Source organism: Megascapheus bottae, chromosome 8, assembly GCF_031878675.1.
Source record: "Megascapheus bottae isolate mThoBot1 chromosome 8, mThoBot2.hap1, whole genome shotgun sequence".
Taxonomy (NCBI): Eukaryota; Metazoa; Chordata; class Mammalia; order Rodentia; family Geomyidae; genus Megascapheus; species Megascapheus bottae.
The window spans coordinates 15,022,468-15,044,669 of NC_143516.1; the positions used below are offsets into that span (position 1 = coordinate 15,022,468).

The window sequence follows — 22,202 nt, forward strand, 5'->3', positions numbered from 1 at the left end:
TCATAGGTACCACCCCTGGGAGAACCAAAACAATGTCTGGACCCAGTTGCCTCTGAGAACTCAAGTCTGATCAACCTGGAAGGGATTCCAGTGTGGTCTCAGTAAGGTGAAGTACCCTGTACCCACAACGTTCTCAGCTACGGGAGGCTCTGCAGGACAATGATACAAGACATGTGCTCTGAATAGGGGATTGTTTTTCCTGAAAGTTCTCAAGCTCCCCTGACATACCAGGGCAGCTTCCTGTTCAACGGTAACTTCCTCTGCCCTGTGAATTTGCAGCAAGAAGGCCCACAGAATATTTTGTTTTGTCACAGAAACATAAATAAATGATTTGGAAAAGACAAACACTACGATTCATAGAAAATCACAAATAAAAACATTGAATGAAGTCTTCCCTAGGTTTTAGAGAAGCGGAGCAGTAATATCAGAAGTACTGAAAGTGAAAATGTTGTTTTGCTTAGTTCTGTATTCATACCTGTATCTTTCTCATAGAGACTGACTGCAATGAAAATAATTTAAGAAATGGTTCTGAGGGACCGGGAGTTTGGCCTAGTGGTAAAAGTGCTTGCCTAGCATGCAAAAAGACCCTGGTTCGATTCCTCAGTACCACGTACATAGTAAAAAGCCAGAAGTGGTAAAGCTCAAGTGGTGAAGCTCCAGCCTTAAGAAAGTCCAAGGACAGGGCTCAGGCCCTGAGCTCAAGCCCAAGACTGGCAAAAAAAAAAAAAAAAAAGAAAAAGGTTCTGATCCATTTCTTTACAAATGGAACATAATTAGCAACATAAGACAGTATTAAGACAAACTAGAGCATTCAATGGGTATATTTCTCTATTTGTGAAAGAAAGGACTTTAATGCTACAAGTTTCACGTTTGTTTCTTATTCTAGTTAGAATAAAATAAGAACTTCCCCTTTTAAATCATATCCTCTACCAGGTCAGGCATATATCTAAAGTAATAAAAATTTTTAGTTACAAACGCCAATCAATGAAATCAAGAAATTCTCTCCCCCTCTCTCTGGTGGTATTGTGGGTTGAACATAGGTCATTTACTTGTTATGCACATGATCTTCCACTTGACCTGTACCTTCAGTCTCTTTTTTGATTTATGTTTTTTCAACAGAGTCTTCAATTTTTTTCCAGGCCAGCTTCAGACTACAATTCTTCTACCTATATCCCTTCCATAGTTGGGATAACAGTTTTGAGTCACCATACCTAGATGGTTCATTAAGATGAAGTGTCTCTAATATTTTTCCCCCAGGATGGTCTCAAACCGCAAATCTCCTATCTCTTGCTCCTAAGTATCTGAAATTCAAGGATGTTGTGTCTATCCTGTCTATGTCTAAACCATGACCCTCCCTGTTATAGTTGAAATCAGCCTTTTTCCACCCCCTTTTTTTTCCATTTTACACAAATCAGTTGCTCAGCATGAGACGCTACTTTGTATTTTTGCCTTTCTAGTCACATACCTTTTCTTCTACCTCGGCTGTCCTGTACAGTACAGCATTGCCCCAATCCAGCTGGTCTGAGTCAGGTTCTAGTGGATATAAATCTATCAGAACTGAGAATGATCTAAGTTGGTACACAGTTAAGACATTATAGTCTTTGTTCTGTGACTTGTGTCAGTGATTCCTCACATGTGCTCAGGTTGATCTTGAACTCATGATCCTCCTACTCCCTTCAGTGTACAGATTACAGGAATAGGCTGCCGTGCTTGGCTTAAAATATTTCATTTTAACATTAACTATATCACATTGATTTCATAGCTTTGTCTGCGTAGGGAAGAAACCTACTTTTTAAAAATACAATGTCTATAATGTTAGCCCCAGCACACTATCACACGTGGAAAGCAAGCCCAAGAATCCTGTCATCTATAGGGATAATAAAATGATCTGCACTGTGTGGTACTGGTGTTCTCCTTCGCACTACAAGCAATGCCTGACTTCCCTTCCCTTCCCAGCAGGCTGGTGAATGATCCTCTCCTGGTCTGCTACAGGTTTTCACTTCTCAAATTATATCTTGTAGATGGGCTAGTGAGAGACAGCTCAAGAGCAAAGCATATGCTGAGCGTTCAATCACTTGGGTTCAATCCCAGTGTCACAAATAAGAAAGTAAGGTAAAATCTCAAGGAATCTAGCCTCTGGGTCTAGAAAGCTGGAAAGGAAGAGCTGGGTTGCTCTATGACAGCTGGGAATTTTCTCCCCAGTGGAGAGAAAATAGACACAAGCCCAACTCTACTAATCCTTTGAAAACCTGGAGCTTGATCTGTACTCTCCCAATACTAGTTATCATTGAGTGTCCTTCATGCTGGTTATTCCAAAGTTGTGTGTGTGTGTGTGTGTGTGTGTGTGTGAATACACAGAAAATATGTTTCCTGAATAAATTTAAAGTGTCTTAGTGTCACTATGTAGCCCAGGCTGGCCTGGAATGATCCTCCCAAATGACAGGATAACAGGCATGCACCACACATCTGGCTATCTGAAATTTTAGACCCCATAAAACCCAGGCCTCTGGGTTTGGGTCTATTCGATGCATGTCATAGACTGGCTGATGGTAATTAATACACCATCAGATGAAGAGGAACTCTTGACCTGTATTTGGGAAGTAATTATTTAAGATGTGCCTCTCTCTCTCTCTCTGTCTCTCTCTCTCTCTGTCTCTCTCTGTCTCTCTGTCTCTCTCTCTCTCTCCTCTCTCTCTCTCTCTCTCCTCTCTCTCTCTCTTTTTCCTCTCTCCTCTCTCCTCTCTCTCTCTCTGTCTCTCTCTCTCTGTCTCTCTCTGTCTCTCTCTCTCTGTCTCTCTCTGTCTCTCTCTCTCTCTCTCTCTCTCTCTCTCTCTCTCTCTCTCTCTCTCTCTCTCTCTCTCTCTCTCTCTCTCTCTCTCTCTCTTCTCCCCCCCATGTAATCTGATGACATGAAAAAGAAATGGTGGAGAATAGAGTATTCTCTTCCCAAGATGACATTAGGAAAGTAACTCCTGCTCATTTTGGTTTTGTTATGACACAGGATTTTACAATGCCACAGTTGGAAAAACAAGCTGTCTGCTTCTAGGCATGGTTTCTGCTTCCACATGCAGAGTGAGTCCAACAACCCCTATAGCCAAACCGCATGCACTCTGCACCTGGTCTTCTCTGATGCCTGACTAACTCCTTGAATCCTCCAGGTCTTAGTTTGCACAGAGAAACTGTTGGTTCTCTGGCTTGAGTTATTCAAGACCCTGTTTTGTGTCTTGGGTTGCAACTACTTGCATGCACTCTGGCCTCCTCTTAGCCCAAAGACTGACTCATTCTCCACTCCTTTCCTAGCCTCCACCAGGATCTTACCTTCATTATTATAGAGCAAGAAAAGTGTTCTTGGCTGTTGTGTTGTTGATCATCCTTCATAATAATTCAATAGAAATGATGTTAAACAACTGGGAGATTTCTTATAGACCGTAACATCTTGCAGAGGAGACTGAGGACTGCTGTACCAACCACAGAATCAGATTCCTTGCGAAGCTCAGGAATAGTTACGTGGCCTGGGTAGAACCGAGCTACAGAGTAAGTGTGAAGGCTATCACCTGTCATATGGCTTGCTTTCTTCAACATGGATGGTTCCAATATAATAGTACTGAGATATTATCTTACAAACAGCTATAACAAGCAAGCACCTAGGACTTTAAAAGCCTATGCTACGGTTTGTAAACACAGCCAATTAGTAGAAGAAATAATGCCATGGATAAACTGCCTTTAAGGCAGAGGCAGCAGTAAACCCCAGGATTAAAGTTAAGTGTCCGGGATGGTGAGCTGGAATGCAAGTGAACTCAGACAAGGAGTGAAACCAAATGAGGAGAGGCCAACTGAATCAGGCTAGTTTTCAGAATTCAATTGGGTCTTACTAGGGAAATAAAACTATTATCCTTACTCATTGGGCATTTTCCACTGAACAAAGTCCTCTGCAGTAGGAGTTATGGATAGTATTCTTTTTAGACTCAGGATGTGCTTCCCATACCTAATAGTTCCCTTTGTTATCAGCAAGGCCTTGCGTGGGCACTGTCCACAGGGAACTCATGCCAACATTCTCCTTCTCCTTTTCCTTCCATTCTAACTTGCTAAGCAAGATGTTATTCACTCCACTCTAAAGCAGAAACTCTGAACAAATGGATCAACTTGGAGGACATATTGTCTTCTTTTTAAAATATAAACCTGTCAGGAACCTTTTATTTGCGTGTTAAAGCTAACGGTTCCTTTAAAGTTTGGCCAGAGGGACAATGACAGTCATACAAACCTCAGGGACAAACGACAGATAATGGATCTGAAAGTTAACAGTTCAAACAGGACAGTGGAACTTAAAAAACAAAACCAAACCAAACCAAGATGTCACTAGTTGCATTAATACGTTCAACTGAAGCCATTTAAAATTTAAGTCTACTTTCTGTTATGTTTAAGTTCTTACAATCCTTGTTAATACGCAAAGAGTTCTTTAGCGAAATAAACTAGGGCCTATGAATTCTATGCTTAGTATTTGAAGAAAAGAAAATGATACATCTTCCCACAGATGATTAAACCTAGATTTCTAATGATTTTAAAGGTTTCTTTAAATGCAAAGAATTAAGTTATTATAGACTTGCCAGAAAAGATGATTTTATGACTAGGTCTGCGTAGTTAAAGCCATCAACGTTCCTCACCTTGGGAGGGTGTGGGTTAAGTGAAGTTCACTTTTAGTCATTTCCAACAGTTCTCATTATGTCTATAGAACCCAAATAAAGCTGGATGAAAATTTTGCCATCCAGCTCAGAGGTAGGCTTTGTAGGGCAGAAAACAATCCCTTTCCTGAGCTTTCCTTCTATGCTTAAAGTCATCTAGAAGCTTCTAGAAAAATCTCTCCTGTGGGATTCCCATTGAAGAGATGCATAAAGATGAGGATTGCTGGGCTACCCATAAGAGCGGTAATATAGAGCTGTAGTCCAACCACAGTTCAGAATGCATGCACGTTGGGGGCGTCTGAATCTATGTAGTATATTCACCCCAGAAGCCAAGGTTTCTTAGGTTGTCTTTCCATATGATTCAAGCACATTTTGAAAAAGTCCACTTCACAGGCAGATCCTGGATACAGAGCAGAGGATACAGTATCTCTAGGAATTAACTCTTCCAAGTCTCTCTTAGAAATGTCGAGAATCTATGTTATTGGGTGTGTGGATGTCACTTGCTCAGTCTCATGACTAGAAACGGCGTTCTGGGCTGAGACCCATGTTGAGAGCTGGTATTTGTCTGCACTGAGCAGCTCACCAGGGCCAGTTGGAATCAGCTAAGAAAGTTGTTTTTAAGATCTTGAGGAAAAGGCTACTAAGAAAAGAGGATATTTGTGGACACCTCTTATATTTCAAGAGCCTGCTTTGCTCAGCTCATTACCTTTAATCCTCTAATAAAAAAAGCTACTGATGGGCTTAGAAGATGGACACATCCTCTTGAGAAACTCATCCTATTTCTTTTTGTGGTTATCCATTCTGTGTTCTTGGCACCTGCAAACTTCCTCACCGTATACTAATCATTTAGACTCACTATTGGGAGCCTAAGGGCCAGGTTCTTGACACTGAGCTGTTCTAAAGGAAACAATATGTGTTTCTCTTTATTTTACCTTTCTTATCTTCTGCCTTTTCTTCCCGAGGTGGTGTTTTCTGAGACACAGAGCCATTACCTTCTTCAGACTTCCCTACATTTTCCTCTCGGGTAGATTCCTCTCCGATGGGTATCATGTGACCGTTTGAATTTTCAAAGTTAACTGTTACATCTCCATCTAAAATGGGAAAGAAACACCTAGATGTCTAACTTGATGGCTTTCTTAAAAATCAGTTCCCACTTAGAAGCTGTAGATCTGGGTGTGTGTTTCTATCCCTGGGCACCAAATCACCATGTTTGGTTTTTTGTTTTTCCTTTTTTTCCCACCAAATGATTTCTTTAAAACCAAAGAGTCAGAAACTCATTTAGTTTTGAGAAGAAGCAGCCATGGAGGGAACATCCATGTGCCAATTCCAGACAGGAAAAATGAGTTTCTTCATTATACAAAGCACCCCGACAGCAGAGGCCCTCTGTTCTTGGTTGAAGTCAATAGTTTGGGTGTCTTTCTGATCTAGACACTAAGTAGTAAAAAGAACAATCTGGAATATGGAATCAACATTCTAACATGTACCAAAAACACTAAGTGAATGCAAATTGACAAATGCAACATGAAATGCAATTACATATACAAACAATCTGTGAAAGAACAGAAACGTTCCCAAGTGCTATATACAGAGTATCTTACACATACACATGTTAATTACACAATAATATAACTGCTAATGTGTCCTGGGGAAAGATAGTAGCAAAGCTAAGTTTGTTTTTATTTTCTTGTCTATAGAAAGATTAAAACATATCTAATTAGTAGAAAATAACGGGAAATATGCATAAAACTTAATTATGAAAGTCAGACTTGAAAATAAACTTTCTACTATGTTATATAAATCACAAATAACTGATTTTAATGCCTGGACTTTCAGAATTTCTGAAGGTTTCCAAAATAAAACTGATTTTTGCAGAATCTTTGAATTCTGTCATGCTTGAAAAGATGTAGTTCATACACAGAAAGATTTCTGAGGCTCAACTACCATTATAAAAGAAAATTAATAGTTAATGTTTTGGGGTTTCTTTTGGTGGGTTATAGGGCTTGAACTTGGCCTGGGCGCTGTCCCTGAGCTCTTCAGCTCAAGGCTACCACCCTACCCGTGAGCCACAGCCCCACTTCCTGTTTTCTAGTGATTAACTGGAGATAAGAGTCTCACGTTCTTTAGTGCTTGGATTGGATTTGAACCACAATCCTCAGATCTCAGCCTCCTGAGTAGCTAGGATTATAGGTATGAGTCCAGCCCCTACGCACTTTTTTTTTTTTTTTTTTTGGCCAGTCCTGGGCTTGGGCTCGAGGTCTGAGCACTGTCCTTGGACTTTCTCAAGATTAGGACTCTACCACTTGAGCCTCAGCACCACTTCTGGCTTTTTTCTATGTATGAGGTACCGAGAAATCGAACCCAGGTCTTCGTGCATGCTAGGCAAGCACGATACCACTAGGCCAAACTCCCAGCCCCCTCTATGCACTTTTTGATTAATCATTTGCACAATCAGAAAATGGAGACTATTTCTCACATTATTGTTGCTTTGATTCATTAACAAAATACACCAGCCTTCTCTAAAAAGCAGTATGACATATAGAATTGAGATAAATATAGAATTATATCATGTTCAAAATAAAAAAGGTGGCTCATGCCTGTTCTCCTACTCAGGAGGCTGAAATCTGAGGATTGCGGTTAAAAGCCAGCCTGTACACAAGTCCATGAGACTTTATCTTCAATGAACTACCAAAACACTGGAAGTGGCCCCGTGTCTCAAGTGATAGAGTGCTAGCCTTGAGTTGAAGAGCTCAGGGCCAGAGCCCAGGGCCAGAGTTTAAGTCACATGACTAACCAAAAAAAGAAAAAAGACAAAGGAATTGTTGCTTAGTGATATGACTCCAAAGAACCTGCAATCTGATTCCCACATAAATTTAAGATAGAAAAAAAAACTGAAAGCAATGCCATTGCAAATAAATCTTATTTCAATAAAATTAAAGTAAGAATTATTTGGTGTCAAGAAATTAGCATAAAAGGAAAGGGATAAAAAAAATGATGGAAAACCAGACAATTCCAAGCCAAGTAAAAATAATAAAAGAAAACACTTCTTCGGATAAAACTCCTCAGTTTTTAGGTAACTGCTGTGTTTGACTTAGTTGGCAATAAACCTATATTAAAGTTTTATTAATGGCAACTTCTATTTTAAGTAATTACACTGAAATTCTTTAGTTGCTTAAAGTAATTTTTAAAATCTGAATAAAAAAGCGAAGGAGAAAATTATGTAGTGTCATACAGAGAAAGTGAACGTTAGCATGACAGAAATAATATTTACTCTGAGGCATAAATAAACTAGCTGTAAAATAAAGATGTGTTTGTAGTAACTACAGAATTTAAGAAAAAATTAAACATAATGAGTAAAAAGTGTGTGTGTTGAAAGTGTCTGTAGTACTGGGTGCTAAGGAAATTGTTTCAGAATCAAAACAGGTTAAACCTTACATACATGGGCTACATAATCCACATATCAGAAGCGTAAAGAAAGACCCAAGAAATCACGCTGAGCCAGTTCCAGGCTAGAGTCAAGAGGCAACATTTGTACACAAAGGATTGAGACCTCAGAAAATCAAAGTAAGCTTTTAGTAAAATGAAATACAATGCATAGGCAGAAGTAACTGGTTATATCAGCGTGCTGTGGGACCAGGAAGGGCACATGCCTTTCTGGTAAATAAGGATATAAGAAATGGAGGGGAAAAAACAAACAAATAAACAAAACAAAAAAGGCAGAGCTAGAAAGAGGAAATCGTGTATGCCCACAGGGAAGTGACTCATCGGGAGGCTAAAACTACCACAAAAAGAAAGGAAGCTGGCAGGCAAATAGGAAACCCTCAGGTCCTCATGTTCAAACTACTAGAAAAGATGGAACCAGAGATAAAGAACGAATTGGAGGCTAGATCATGTGTGGACTTCTCAGAGAGGTCGACTGCTAAATGGAACTGAGGATTTGGCCCCAAAACAAAAACAAAAACAAAACAAAGAAAGAATCTGGAAGGAGAAGTAGTAATAGCTGTAGTAAAGTATAACTATAGGGCAGGATGGAATGAGTTTAAAGCCAGAGCAGCAAGAGAGATTGAAAAAGTCCATCCGGTCCCACGCAATAAAGGGAAGAACTGACAAGCACTGTCAAGAGCTACCAGAGGGTCGAGAAGGTCAAGGCCAAGAATGAATCTTCCTGGCAGAAACAGAGGTGGCTGTCACCAAAAAATGGCAGCTTCCAGTCTCATAGACTGAAATTCTCAAGGTAATTGTCTTTGAGTCAATGACAGAAAAGCAATCTTCTCCAGCCTTTGATTGAAAATGAGAAGCGTTCTGTTTACAACTGGCATCTGGGGACACCTTCAGCCTGTAGCTAACTTTTGCTGTTCTATACTTGTTTAAATCAAAACAAAACAAAACAGAACAGATGGAGGGTAAAACTCAAAAGGTTAGGTCTTTACAAACAATAAGTCTATTGTGTTGTGGTTAAATTCATTTTTTTTAAAAAAATTATTACCATTAAGTGGTTGCATAATGGAGTTGCTATTCAACAAAGCAGTTTATAAGTACAATATATCTTGATCAATGTATCCCTTTTAGGTTCTGTAATGTTTAAAAACTAACACTCAGCTAGGAAAGATTTCTTTTAAAAGGTCAAATAGAGTCAGATCTCTGGGAAATAAGTATAAGTTGGCCTCAGAATCATTAGCCAAAAGGCAAACTGCTAAACAGACTTGGCAAAATAAAAACCAAGTTGTAGCTGGGAGTGGTGGCTCTTGCCTGTAATCCTAGTTACTTAGGAGGCTGAGTTCTGATGATCAAGGTTCAAAGCCAGCCCAGGCACTAAAGGACCTGAGACTCTTATCTCCAATGAATCTCTAGAAAACAAGAAGTGGGGCCTGGATCAAGGGCAAGGTGGTAGCCTTGAGCTGAAGAGCTCAGAGACAGTGCCCAGGTTGAGTTCAAGTCCCATGACCCATAAACAAAAAAAAAAAAAAGCAAGTTGTATTAACAATTCCCTTAAATTGACTATTGCAATTTATATTTAGTAAAAGTAAAATCTTCCACTTAAAATTTTGTTTTTTAATTGTTAGTTTTGAGGATCAAGCTCAGAACTTTGTACATGCTAGTCAAGTAACTCTGATCATTAAGCTCTTATAAGTCATTCCTTCTGTTTTGTTTTGCAATGTTTAGGCATGGTTTTACTACTTAGCTTACGCTGATCTGGAGCTTATTATGGAGCTGAAGCTGGCTTTAAACTCATGATGCTCTGCCTCTGTGTCCTGAGGCCTGAGAGCATACGCACGTGACACCTGGTGCCCTATGTCTTTAGAAGCAGAAACAAGACAGTCTAGCATTTTCTAGTTCCACTCTATGACTGTCCAGATTTTGGAAAAAAATGTGTCAATTTCATTTATAGTCAATGCAAAAAAAAAATAGTCAAGTTCTTTCCAAGGTATATATACCAAGAAAAGGTAAGATATTATTAAAAATTAAGGTGTCAGAAATCTTGAAGAGAGAGCATAAGATAAATCAATAATGTTGCAGCAAAATGCCTTTAACAGCAGTGGGAAGAGAAAAATCAGCTGCTATTACTTATTAGGAGAAATAACCAATGCTGGTGTCTTCTATTGAGCCAATATACTGTCTCGGTTTCTATGTAATCCTTGTTTCTCTGAATTAAGATTCCTCCTTGGGAAGATGGGAAAAGAAAAGCAAAGGATAGAGGAAAGAAAAAAAGGGGGGTAATGTGATAAAAATGTAAAAAGTACCGAGTTTAGAGAAATGAAAAAAGGACTGCATAAAAAAAGAAAAGCATTTGAAAGTAAGCACTAAGCAGGCTAAGTTGCCCATTCATGCCTTATTGATTATATATCAATAAAAAGTACAAAGGACATGAAGTATATTTATAATTTCTTTCACTGATATTCCTAAGAAACAAACATGGTATTAGTAAGCTAAAACTGTATTTCTTCTAATAAGTACCTATAAATATTAAAGCATAAAAGAAGAAAAGGAGCCATGCAAGCATTTGTATCTTTACCCATATTCTAGTCACTCAGGATCCTGTGTAGAGTTTTATGTTTAGAATGACCTCTGGAGAAGCAATTGCCAGAAAATTCTTTAAATTTCCTTTCAATAATGTCTCAGATACTCTAAAAGCAAGTTTCTTGGAATATATTATTAGCTATTTTCCTCGCAAAGGCCTCATGTGATCACCTTAAATTTCAAAAGAAAAAGGAAAGAACGACCAAAGAATGATCAAATTAGTTTAAATGTATAATTAATTTCCTCACCTTGATCAGGCAATTCCTTAAGCACGCCCCTTCTTATCAGCTCCTCTCTACTTTGTCTTGTGGAAATCTTCCTCTCTAATACTTTTAAATAAAAGAATAAGCACAAGTAAGAATCAAGTCATTGCTTCAAATAATTATGAACAATATTTCAAGTAGAACTGGGTACATCCCATACTGTTTATAAGAGGGCTCAAACCTCAACTTACTTTACAGCCTAATAAAACACACAACTGGAGTCAAACCAAAAGAGGCCAGCCAAGGACGAATGACTGCAACTTGTGACCTGAAGTCCAGCCATCATCACTGGTCTTTCAAAGGATAATCTCTGGCCAAGAACCCAAGATATATTACTCCATACCAACCACAGAGTATTGTGATAACATCTCACTTTGAAATATTCCTGTCTGTAAGAGTGACATTTAAAAAAAAGAACACATGCTGACAAATGTGTGTCCAGTGTGAAATGCAGTGTATGTATAGGACATGTAAATTAACATTTAAAAAACAAACCCCAAACAATCCCCACATTCCCAGCAAATATTTCATCTGAATTTGGTTGAATAAAGACTATGTTTTCTAGTGTTTTCTCTGTCACAGCATCTGGTATAAAAGTCTAACACATCAGTTTTGGTGTGTGTGTATGGGGGGCGGGGGTTGGAATAGAAAAGCCCTAGGAAAATGGAAAACAATTAAGAACGGGCGGCTCTCCTAGGATTATCAAGGAATGAAAATCTCACCCTGATTTTTTCCTTCTTCTAGAAGAAATCTATCTTCTTGGGATAACTTCATAACGGAGCTTGGTACTTATATGAAGGACATCAGTAATGTTCACTTTGCCTGTGTATAGTTTTAGGCCTTCAACATAACTTGCCTGTGAAATCACCAGCTCTATTCCCTACTCACACACACGATTATGTTACTTAGTAATTCTTTGAGTAGGCCAGCCCCAAAGTGTGTCCTTTTGAACCCTCCAGAAGCTCTGTCCAAGGAGTACATTGATATAGTGGGTAGAAACCAGAGAAGGTACCAGGGCATGTAGCTGAGAAAGAAAGATAGCCCTTAGTGAGGCCTGGGCATTCATATCAGGCCTGGATTTCTGCTTCTCTGGTTTATAATGCCTCTCCAGGCTTCGTGGTCTGCAAACTTAGAAGTAAGTACTCTCAAAATCAAGGTATCAACTACACTAAGACCAAATAAATGCCCATTACCCCAACCCATGCCCAGACACAATCAAAGGGAACACAGTACACACTGAGAACATGGTTTCTCCTGTGCTCTAGAGGGGTCTAATGCAAGGTCATCAAGGAGAGAGAGGAGAAGGGATGCCTTGGGCATTGAGCTTGAAAGTCTTCTGTACATGTTTACTTAAGGCTTGGGCCAGAATAGCAACATTGAGTCTCTTATGAAGAAATTGGATTTTCTGCACATAGCTCAGTGGTTCATGCCTGTAATCCTAGCTACTCAGGAGGCTGAGATCTGAGGATCAAGGTTCAAAGTCAGCCAGAGCACAAAAGGACCTGGAGATTCTTATCTCCAATTAACCTCTAGAAAATGGGAAGTGGGGCTTGGCTCAAGGAGGGCAGTAGCTTTGAGCTGAAGAGCTCAGGGACAGTGACCAGGCCAAGTCCAAGCCCCATAACCCACAAAAAAAAAGAAAGAAATTGGGTTTTCTCTTTTCTGATAACTAGAAAGTGTGTGTGTGTGTGTGTTCTAACTCTGAATTCTAAAGTCAGAAACAAGCGATTAAAACTGTACTAATACTCTGTCCCTAGAGTCATGGAAACTAGATATCAACTGTTACAAAAAAAAGTTGAAACACCTTGATAATTAGCACATATATCTTGTGAAAATTTATGCTTTTTTTCTGTACAATCTGAGTGTGTGTGGTATTTATTCAAGGGATTTCAATTCCCCAAGTGAGAATATGAGCACAGTGCATCTTGATCAATGTCACCAACATTCGTCTCCACTATCACTTACATGTTATGTCCAGCGTGTAGGCAGGCTCTTTGTTGTAAGTTCTACCAAACTCATTTTGGGTAGTCTTAGAGTATAAATCAACAAGAAAACAAGTTAATAAAATGATGGAACTCAGGACAGCAGACACTATATGATGGTCCATGTATGTGCCCAAAGAAACCTTCTCTCCCGTGCTCTGGTCACTCGCCCACCCTGCTCTCCACTCTCCCTCCCGGACACCAATGTTCACAGATCACCTCAAGGCTGATGATGTCAATGAATAAGTCAACAAGTCAATAAGCCAAGAGTTCTTCCATGACACTTCTTTCCTATGGAGTGCTGTTGTTCAGAGGAAGTTTCAGATTGCCCAGACACTTTCCAAAGTGGTACAAATCATCGTTCACACAGGGAGTCAAGTGCCAGCACACCCCCCACTCCCTGCCCTGACAGGGAGAACATTGCTGAGAGGTCTCAGGTGCTTCACAACCATCCTGGGCATTGACACCTCTCAGAGATTGTCCTGACTACTCAGGGCTCTGTGTCCTGATCTCTGTCCCTGGGTTAGGGCACAGACTCCCAACTGTTAGGCCCTGAGCTTGCAGCCAGGGGAGGCAATGCAACCAGAAGCGAATGCTGCTGGTTCCAAGGATTTGCTCACCTTCCCACAACCCACAAACACAGCCAGTTTCCAGTGCAGTCACTTTGGCTGTCATTCTAACCTTGGTTTAGCCTTGGCTCATAGGAAACACAACTTTTCATTGTTTGCTACATCTATCAAGTTGTCTGACACACAGCATGGTTGGGTAGAGTCCTGGATTGCTAGAAGTCCCGTGACAAGGAGAGTGATCTTAGGTCACATCTAGTTTCTGGGCTCTTATACATGGCCTACACAGTGAAGGCAAACCATATTGCTCACTAAGATTTATCTAACCTGCTCAAATAGCTAGTGAACCTGCATCAAGAATGAAAACTTCAGTAATTCTTGCTCTGAGAAAGTTTCCAAACTCATTCTTATACTAAAAACTCAAAGAGCCTGGGACATACCCCACTTAGCTCTCTGTTTTTCCATGATGGACTCCACATGCATTTTTAGTTTCTGTTGCTTTTATTCTAACTTAATCACAGCTAAAATTCCTTCCTTCCTTCCTCCTCCTCCTCCTCCTCCTTCCTCTTTCTTCTTTTTTTTCCTTGAAAACTCCAAGACCTTTGAAGCGGTGGCGGCACTGGTTTCCCGCCAGCAATCTAAAGCAACAGCCTTGTGGTTTTGCTCTGCCTCCTCTGAACCGGCTCTGATAGGAAAATGTTGTTGGCCATTTGTTTGGTCTTTGGCTAAGAGCATTTTTAACACATAATGCAGATAACTGTGTACAGAGCCAATGAGAGCAAACGGCAGGCTGCTGAGCATGGAAGGTATGTGGCTGGGCACAAAATTCCAACCCCTGTTCTCACTCAAGTACAAGTCTCTCATTCTTCACCTTTTAAAATATTTGCCTCCTGTTTATATAGCGTCTGTGTGTTTGCAGAGCACATTTACTGGACACCTTTTCACTGGCTCAGAGGGCTTCTGCACTGCAATGAATCTGAGGAGGTCATTCTAGTTCAGCAGGATCTTGGAACATTTCTGGTGTGTGCTCACCTGCTCTCAAATCTTTGGAAGCACAAGGCTTGCCTGCCTGCAGGGCCTACTTCAGTCAGCGACAGGCCCCATGTTTGGGGAGGTGTTATTCACATAGCATCCAGCTCTCATGGCCTGAGACTTCCACCCATCAAACCCAAACTCTCCATGGCTGCATGATGTGTGAGGAGAATGTAGCTAGAGTCTGCTCTGTGAACTCAGGGGAACAAAAAGATTACTGCAGCCCCGCTAACACCTGCTCCCAGGTATTCTATCCTATATCAACTGCTCCTTGACTTTGAAGTTTATAACAATCTATACAACCACCTCAATGACATGGGGCGGGGAAGGGGCGGGACGAGGGGAAGGAAGGAGCTGTGCCTACTACCCACGGCTATAGCATGGCCAATGTATATTGCCAGGGAAGGTGAGAAGTACTATAATTGGTTAATTAAATAAATAGCTCATGATTAAGATCTTTTATCCCAACTGAAGAGGGCTTTTGACATCCAGATCAAGCAAAACCATGATATCTGTATCACTGCATTGAATAAACAAACCTGTATTTCCATCCTGATTACAACAGCACACCTCCTATCTCTAGGAAGTAGAGAAAGACTGCCTCAGGTTCTCCTGACTGCATGCTTATACTTTTTCTTAGTACTAAATTCATGCTAATACTATTTCAAGTATTTTTTTTTAAAGGATTCATGTCTCAAAAACTTTCAATGGCTACCCATGTCATTTTGAATAATATTTCAAATCTTCAGGGGTCTCAAAGTTGTCCCCCCACCCCAACCCCGCCAACTGCAAGGATGTTCCTTCTTCCACCTTCCTGTCTCCCAATCCTGTTATCCTCTCTCTCTATCTCTGCTCCACCCCTCAGATCCCTGATGCCTCCTGGTGTATCGCTTGGCCCCTGCTGCATGGCAGCCATTTCCCAGCTTGGCTGTCCTCTCTGAGTTCTGCTCAAAGCCTACCTTATTAGAACTCCCATGCACAAGAGATAGAGGATAGCTTGAGTGCTTGCCCATCTTTGCTTTTTTCAGCTAGTACTTTACCACTCGGAGCCACAGCTCCACTTTCAGTTTGGGGATGTTCTTGCTTAGACTGGCTTCAAACCGTGATCCTCAGATCTCAGTCTCCTGAATAATTCAGATTACATGCGTGAGCCACTAGCATCCAGCCCCTTTCCTATCTTCTTTTTTTTTTTTTTTGCCAATCCTGGGCTTGAGCTCAGGGCCTGAGCACTGTCCTTGTACTTTCTCAAGGTTAGAGCTCTACCACTTGAGCCTCAGCACCATTTCTGGCTTTTTCCAAGTATGTGGTACCAAGGAATTGAACCCGGGTCTTCGTGCATGCTAGGCAAGCACTCTACCACTAGGCCAAACTCTCAGCCCTCCTATCTTCTTTACCTTTGAAAAATGTCATCCCTTTCTGACATGCGTAAGTATAATCTCAGAAAGAATTCCTTTTTTAAAAAACTGCTAAGTTCCCAATGGTGATTTGCAGGCTACTGGTACTCAAAATACATGTATATTTGTTGAATAAGTGGAGAAAAGCAAATAGGCTATTCATTATAACAGTCTTATTTCTGCCTCTTCCTAGCCTCCAAATAAATTTAGGAGAAAGCAAGTGAGGTTTGTGGCAAAGGCTTCAGGAACAAGACTTTCTGTCTCCTCCCTTCTTTACTCTTTGGCTGGGCCAGACTAAGGGAAAATTCTCAGTTTTCGGTCCTATGGATTATCTGAAAAAGGCTCTGTATGCACGAAGAAGGGAGCTCACAGTGTAGAGAGACACTAGCAGCTAGCAGGGTGCAAAAACATGACTGTTAGGCTCTTCATAAATTCAGAATGATTTATGATGTCCTTCTGGGCATGGGGTGCCAGCCGTGGAGGCTGCATTCAGGAGAGGAGGCTGGGGTATATGCCACTAGTTCCTTGGCTGGATTTCATATTCCTCTGGAAGTATCTGTGAGAGTAAATCTTGCAGTCAACAAGTCATTTGTGTTTTCATTTGGAGTGGAAAGAGCGTTCTAATTCTCAATTCTAACACCGTTTAATGACTGAACAAAATAGAAGAGAGTAAATAGGAGACGATTAAATAAGTGTGCCTTGTTATCTTCTTGGTTTCAAGAGTGAATGGCCTCTCTGTGACACAGTGATCGACACACAGAAAAACTACTTGTCATGTGTTCGAAGTGTTCTTTAAGAGCTGGCTGGGCTCTACGGCTCTTCAACAGCAGTTACACAAAATAGGATGGCAGAAAATGGTCTCCTTGTTTAAAAGACCCTTCATGAAAGGTCTAATGTAGCTAAGACATTTAAAGAAATACCAACCACCCCAGTATCACCCAGCAGTACATTTATGAAAGCCTTCAAAGGCATCCCAAGAACGTAAAGCAGAGAAGTTACACCAACATCTTCACCTAAAACTACACAGAGGTCTGGCCATTTTCTTGTTTATAGGACCACATCATTCCCTGACTCAAAACCCTTCAGACTCCAGAAGGAGCTGAGGATCTTGGACTAGCAGTCAAGCCAGTCCTTGGTACTGAACCTTTAAACCAATCTTTTCCTTATTTTCTTCACTGTCATTTCCATGATACCCTTGCCCCCACCCCACCCTGCACAGCTTCAGGTCCATTCTTTCACATTACTGGATCCCTCCCCTCCAAAAGTCTGTTTTTCTCCCTCACAGGTGAAATCCTCACTACAGTTGTTTCATCATCTTCAAACAGCACCCCCTACAGGGACCTCTGACTACTTTAACACTTGTTAAGTAACAACTTCTTGCTTTGGCCTTTTCATATGCAAAATGAATAGCTGCTCTCTTTCAGGTTCTTTTGGATAGGAAATGACTTAAACCAAATATACACAGACCAGTACCTGGAATCTAGAAGGCATCTCCAACAGCTATTAGATGTTCCTTTCATTTCTGTTATAGCATGTGCCACATGTATATTATTTATTGCTAAATCCATGTGCTTGTTGTATATTCAATGCCAACCCTAGAGAAAAGTCAAATCTTGTTTATCAGTTCATCTCCCTAATTCCCAAAGATAAATTGCAGAGTAGATAATTGGGGACCCAAAGTGTCTTGCCTGTGGACAACAAAGAAAGGAGAGGTGACGTGTCTTTTTCTGTGTGTATAGAAATACTTGAATTTTAAGCCCTAGGGCTCCCAAACTCACCCAAACAAAACATGATGTCTTTTTGGCAATATCTTTGTGATTGGTTCAGAAAGGGCCATGTGTCCAACAAGCACCAATGAGATCCAAACCCAAGACAGTGGTTAGAACAAGAGGAAAACAAAGCATTTTCTTTTCTCTATTAAAGCTATTGAAATGAGATGCTACAGTGGCCAGTGGGCTCGCATGCCTTCACAGAGAGAGTTTAAGTTGAGGGGGGAAAAAGCAGCTTTTCCAGATACATACAGACTTACGAGCGTTCCTAACTATGGCTTTGAAGCACCTGGGTACAATCATGCTGGAGGGCTATATTCCCCTGGGCCTTCAGTTGCATGAACCAATAAATTCCCTGTTTGTTTACGGTCATTATGATTCATCAGCAGTAAAGAGCCCTGACTAATCAAAAAGGTGTCAAATAAATGTTTTCAAATTGAATTTCCTCCCAGCAGAGGCCATAGATCCTCTAGAGTTGCAGTGTAGAAATATGAAAGGAGAACGAAACAGACTCTCTTTTCCTCCCTGAAGTTTGAAACTTTGTTGGGCCTTAAGAAAGAGGAAGAGGAAGAGATCAATGTCTGTTCCTCCTGTTGAGAAATTACTGTCTCAACTTCCCACTCAGAAACCATAATCATCGAGTTAGGTTGGTGTTTAGAGAGCAAGCTCCTATCAACCCCTCCTCCAATATCCCTCATCCGAATAAGACATTGAAACTTAAGAGAGGCTAAATACACCTTCCAGTCATATAGCTGGAATCTGGTTGAACCCAAAAGCCTAGCCAAAAGCCTTCCACACCTTCATATTACCCAATCTGCTTTGATAATTACAAACATTTCAACTTTATTAGAAGTACGTCTTCTAATTTTATTTCAGATAGAATTTTCTTCAGATAGAAGAACTGTGTGCGTGCGTCTGTGTGTGTGTGTGTGTGTGTGTGTGTGTGTGTGTGTGTGTGTGTGTGTGTGGCACACGCACCAATCCTGGGGCTTGAACTCAGGGCCTGGACGTTATTCCAGAGATTCTTTTGCTCAAGGTTAATGCTCTACCACTTGAGCCACAGCTCTACTTCTGGCTTTTTTTGAGTAGTTTATTGAAGATAAGAGACTCACAGATTTTCCTGCAAGGGCTGACTTTGAACTACAATCCTCAGAACTTAGCCTTCTAAGCAGCTATGATTAACAGGTATAAGTCACTAGCACCTGGCCTTGGAGAAGATCTTTTTAAAGTTAATTCTAAAGGTGCAACTTTTACATAGTAGTACAATTCTTCTAGTTCAAAGTATAAAAAAATGACATGAAAAGTTCTCTTTCCCTATCCTCTGCCATCTATTCCAATGGAAGCCAACCCTAACTCCACAAGTAATTAATAACTTTTACTACTGTCTTGTATCTCCTGACAGACCTTTTCAGGACAAACTGAAATACTAATTTTCATTTTGCCTTTTTTTTCTTGAGGTAGTAAACTTTATATACTGTTCTACATCCCGCTTTTTCATTGAACAAACATATGTCATAATTAAAAAGTATCAGGTGGTAAGGCTGACAGAAAAGACTGAGGCAGGAGCAGAGACGAGGACTGCAGCTTATGCAACCTCAAAAGTCAAAAATCCCCACTGTTTCCAGAGGAGGCAAGCTGGAGAGAGCTATCTATGGCAGATCAACTCAAGGGGACTCATGTACTTCATTCTCACGGGAGAACAGTTCAGGACTGGAACAATGAGCAAACTTGCAATCCCAGATGGGCCAGGAAGTACAAGTAATCTCGGGAGGGCAATCAGAGGCCAGGAATCCTGTGCTGTGTGAATGCTCCCTGCCTGTCCTTCCTCCTTCCGCTCTGGTTCTCACAAGCTCATGGGAAACACACGTCTCAGACAGGTGCTTTTGGATTCAACCAGTTCAGTTTAAAGCTCGTAGGCTTCCATTTCCTGATTCCTCACAGCAAAAGGGCATAAACCCAAGATGTAGTGAGAGCATGGAGAGAAAAGAAGTTTGACACGAGGAAGAGGACAATCATCCTTTGAAGATCAGGAAGAAGGCCTTGGAGGACTGAATAAAACAACAACAACAACAAAAAAGCAATCGTAGCTGTAAACAGTGATCTACACATCTCCTTCCAAAACTGTGATTGATATCGAAACTTTTTTTTTTGTTGTTGTTGCTTGTTTCTGTTTTTCCATTTCATCACAGTTTACATTTGATGGTACCAGGGTTTAAATTCTCATTTTGCTTGCCAGGCATTTCAGCCACACACCATCCAGCCCTTGTATGCTTTAGCTATTTTTAAGATAGGGAAAACAGAGTCTCAAACTTCTGGGTTCGAGAGACCAGCCTTGAACTGTGGGATCACAGATGTGGACTAGTATATCCTAATCTATTAGCTGAGACGAAGTTTCATGAACATTTTGTCCAGAATGCCCTTGAACCATGATCCTTCTTATCTCTGTCTCCCATGCAGTTGGGACTATCTGTATAAACTGCACTCATTTTTCATTGATTTATTTTAAAAAATACTTTGATACTACCCATGCCCCAAACTGTACAAATTGTCCATTTTTCAAACTTTATGGCTGGTCATTAATTAGAACTTTGCGGCATTCAGTTGGATTTTAAAACTCAACATCAACAACCAAAGAAACACTAAACAATGCCAACAATATATCAACATCTGATTTAAAATTAAGATAAGCATTTTCTGGTTTTTGCATTAGTGTTTTGCACTTGATTCATTTAAGGTTTTCTTTAAAGACAATTGATAAGGACTGAGGAAAAGGAAGTGGAAAGGGTCCTTTCATAGATATAAAGTGTTTGTTTTACAAGACTAAAGAAGTTCAGGAGATCAGTTACACAAACATGTGACTACCCTGACTACTATTGATCTACACAGTTGAGATAGTAAATGTTGTGTCTTTTTATCATAATTAAAAAATTAAATTACAGAAATATATGTGAACTATCAAATTCTACATAAAAACTGATAGACAAAAATAAATTAAAAACATTAACTTCACCAATACACAATGAATTTTCTTTTTCTTTTTTTAATTGCAATGTATAGTCACTAGACAGAGGGTACATCATTCCTCACACATTGACACCCTCCTCATGGTTTTGTCCCCATTTCCTTCCCTCCACCCCCTCCCAATCATCTTGCATAACACGTTTTCTAACTTTTCCAATAGTCACTCTTGTTTTCCAACCAGGCTTTTTATTCTTCTGCATTTCTCATATAGCCTTTATATCCTATCATATAAAAAGCACTATATAAATACTTATGCTGTGCAATAAAGAAACTCTTCAGGAATGCCAGTTTTAAATCCTAAAGAGTCTAGGTTTGGGAAGCAGTTGAAGAAAACTTGGGGCAAAAAGTGATCTTAGCTTAGATAAGTAAGTGCCTTTCACTTAACACAAGAGACATAAGAATTAAGACAGTAACTTAAGAGTCCAAGTGGGAAAGAGATCAGGAAAATATGTAAGCCAAAAAACAATCACTTACCAGGACTCAGTCCTTGTGATAAGGACCGGATTCGTATCACAGGATGAAAAAAACAAAACACAACCACAAGGGGAAATAATCCATGAGGGAAGTAAAATAATGGGCTTTCCTGACATGAGTTCTCTGGCCTAGACAGAAGGAGTTTGGTAGGACCTTCAGAAGTGTTTAAAGTGGCACCACTCCAAAGGAAAATGAAGTTAGGAAATTATCCACCCAAGTAAGGGATATAAACAATCTGATCCTCTCTCTTCAAGCAGTCTCTCCCATCATCCAATGGAACCCTTGTCTTATTAAGAGATGGATGGGGAAAACAAAACAAAACAAAAAAAAAACAAAACAAATCACAAAAAGTAAAATCAAAAACCTCTTGTTTACATTTCTTGGAGTTCATTTCAATAAACATCATTTTATATGATCATTTTGTTTTTTCCTCATGTCACTGTTTATTTTATGATTTCTGTACATTTTTGTCTTGTATATATATTTACCCATTTTGTATAGGGGAAGGGGGAGCACAGAAATATTGGGACAAAGGGTAAACTAATTCAGCAGTGATACTATACACTATGCCGAAAATGAACTATACAACGTGGAGGGGAAGGGGTCTGGGAGAAAAAAAATGGGGTGAAAATGCAGAGGTAACAATGGTCAAGAAAGAAATGTAGTCATTACCAGACCTATGTAACTATAACCCCTCTGTATATCACCTGTACAATAAAAATAAATTTTAAAAAAGAGGTGGATGGGGACGTTGAGCCTTTCTTCCACATTTCCCTTAAAAATCAATTGTGATGAAAAAGAAAGGGAAAAGCAAGTTACTAATAGCACATGTCAGTCTAATGGGCACACATTTTGTTTTGTTTTGGTTTTCCCCAGATATCATTCAGAATCATCGTCAGAATCACCAGTAGCCATGACACTTCTGAGGCTCTCTTCCTAGATGCCCATGAAAATGCCTTGCTAAGTTTCCCTACCACAGAAGAAATCACTCTCTCTAGAACACACTG

General features: G+C 40.1%; 1 protein-coding gene across 5 annotated transcripts in view; it reads right to left on the minus strand.

The window, feature by feature from the left end:
* The window catches only part of Phactr2 (phosphatase and actin regulator 2), a 381,904-nt gene that overhangs the window by 254,411 nt on the left and 105,291 nt on the right, over positions 1-22,202 (minus strand). For 3 of the 5 annotated variants that reach the window (XM_090338008.1, XM_090338007.1, XM_090338009.1), the window contains exons 3-4: positions 10,943-11,023; positions 5,612-5,770 (exon numbers count right to left, since the gene is read on the minus strand). The exons of 1 other annotated variant lie outside the window; for it this stretch is intronic. In XM_090338008.1, coding sequence (XP_090194134.1) covers positions 5,612-5,770; positions 10,943-11,023 — 240 coding nt within the window. The remainder of the gene's footprint in view (positions 1-5,611; positions 5,771-10,942; positions 11,024-22,202) is intronic. One more of the 5 variants, XM_090338010.1, reaches the window with a different exon arrangement.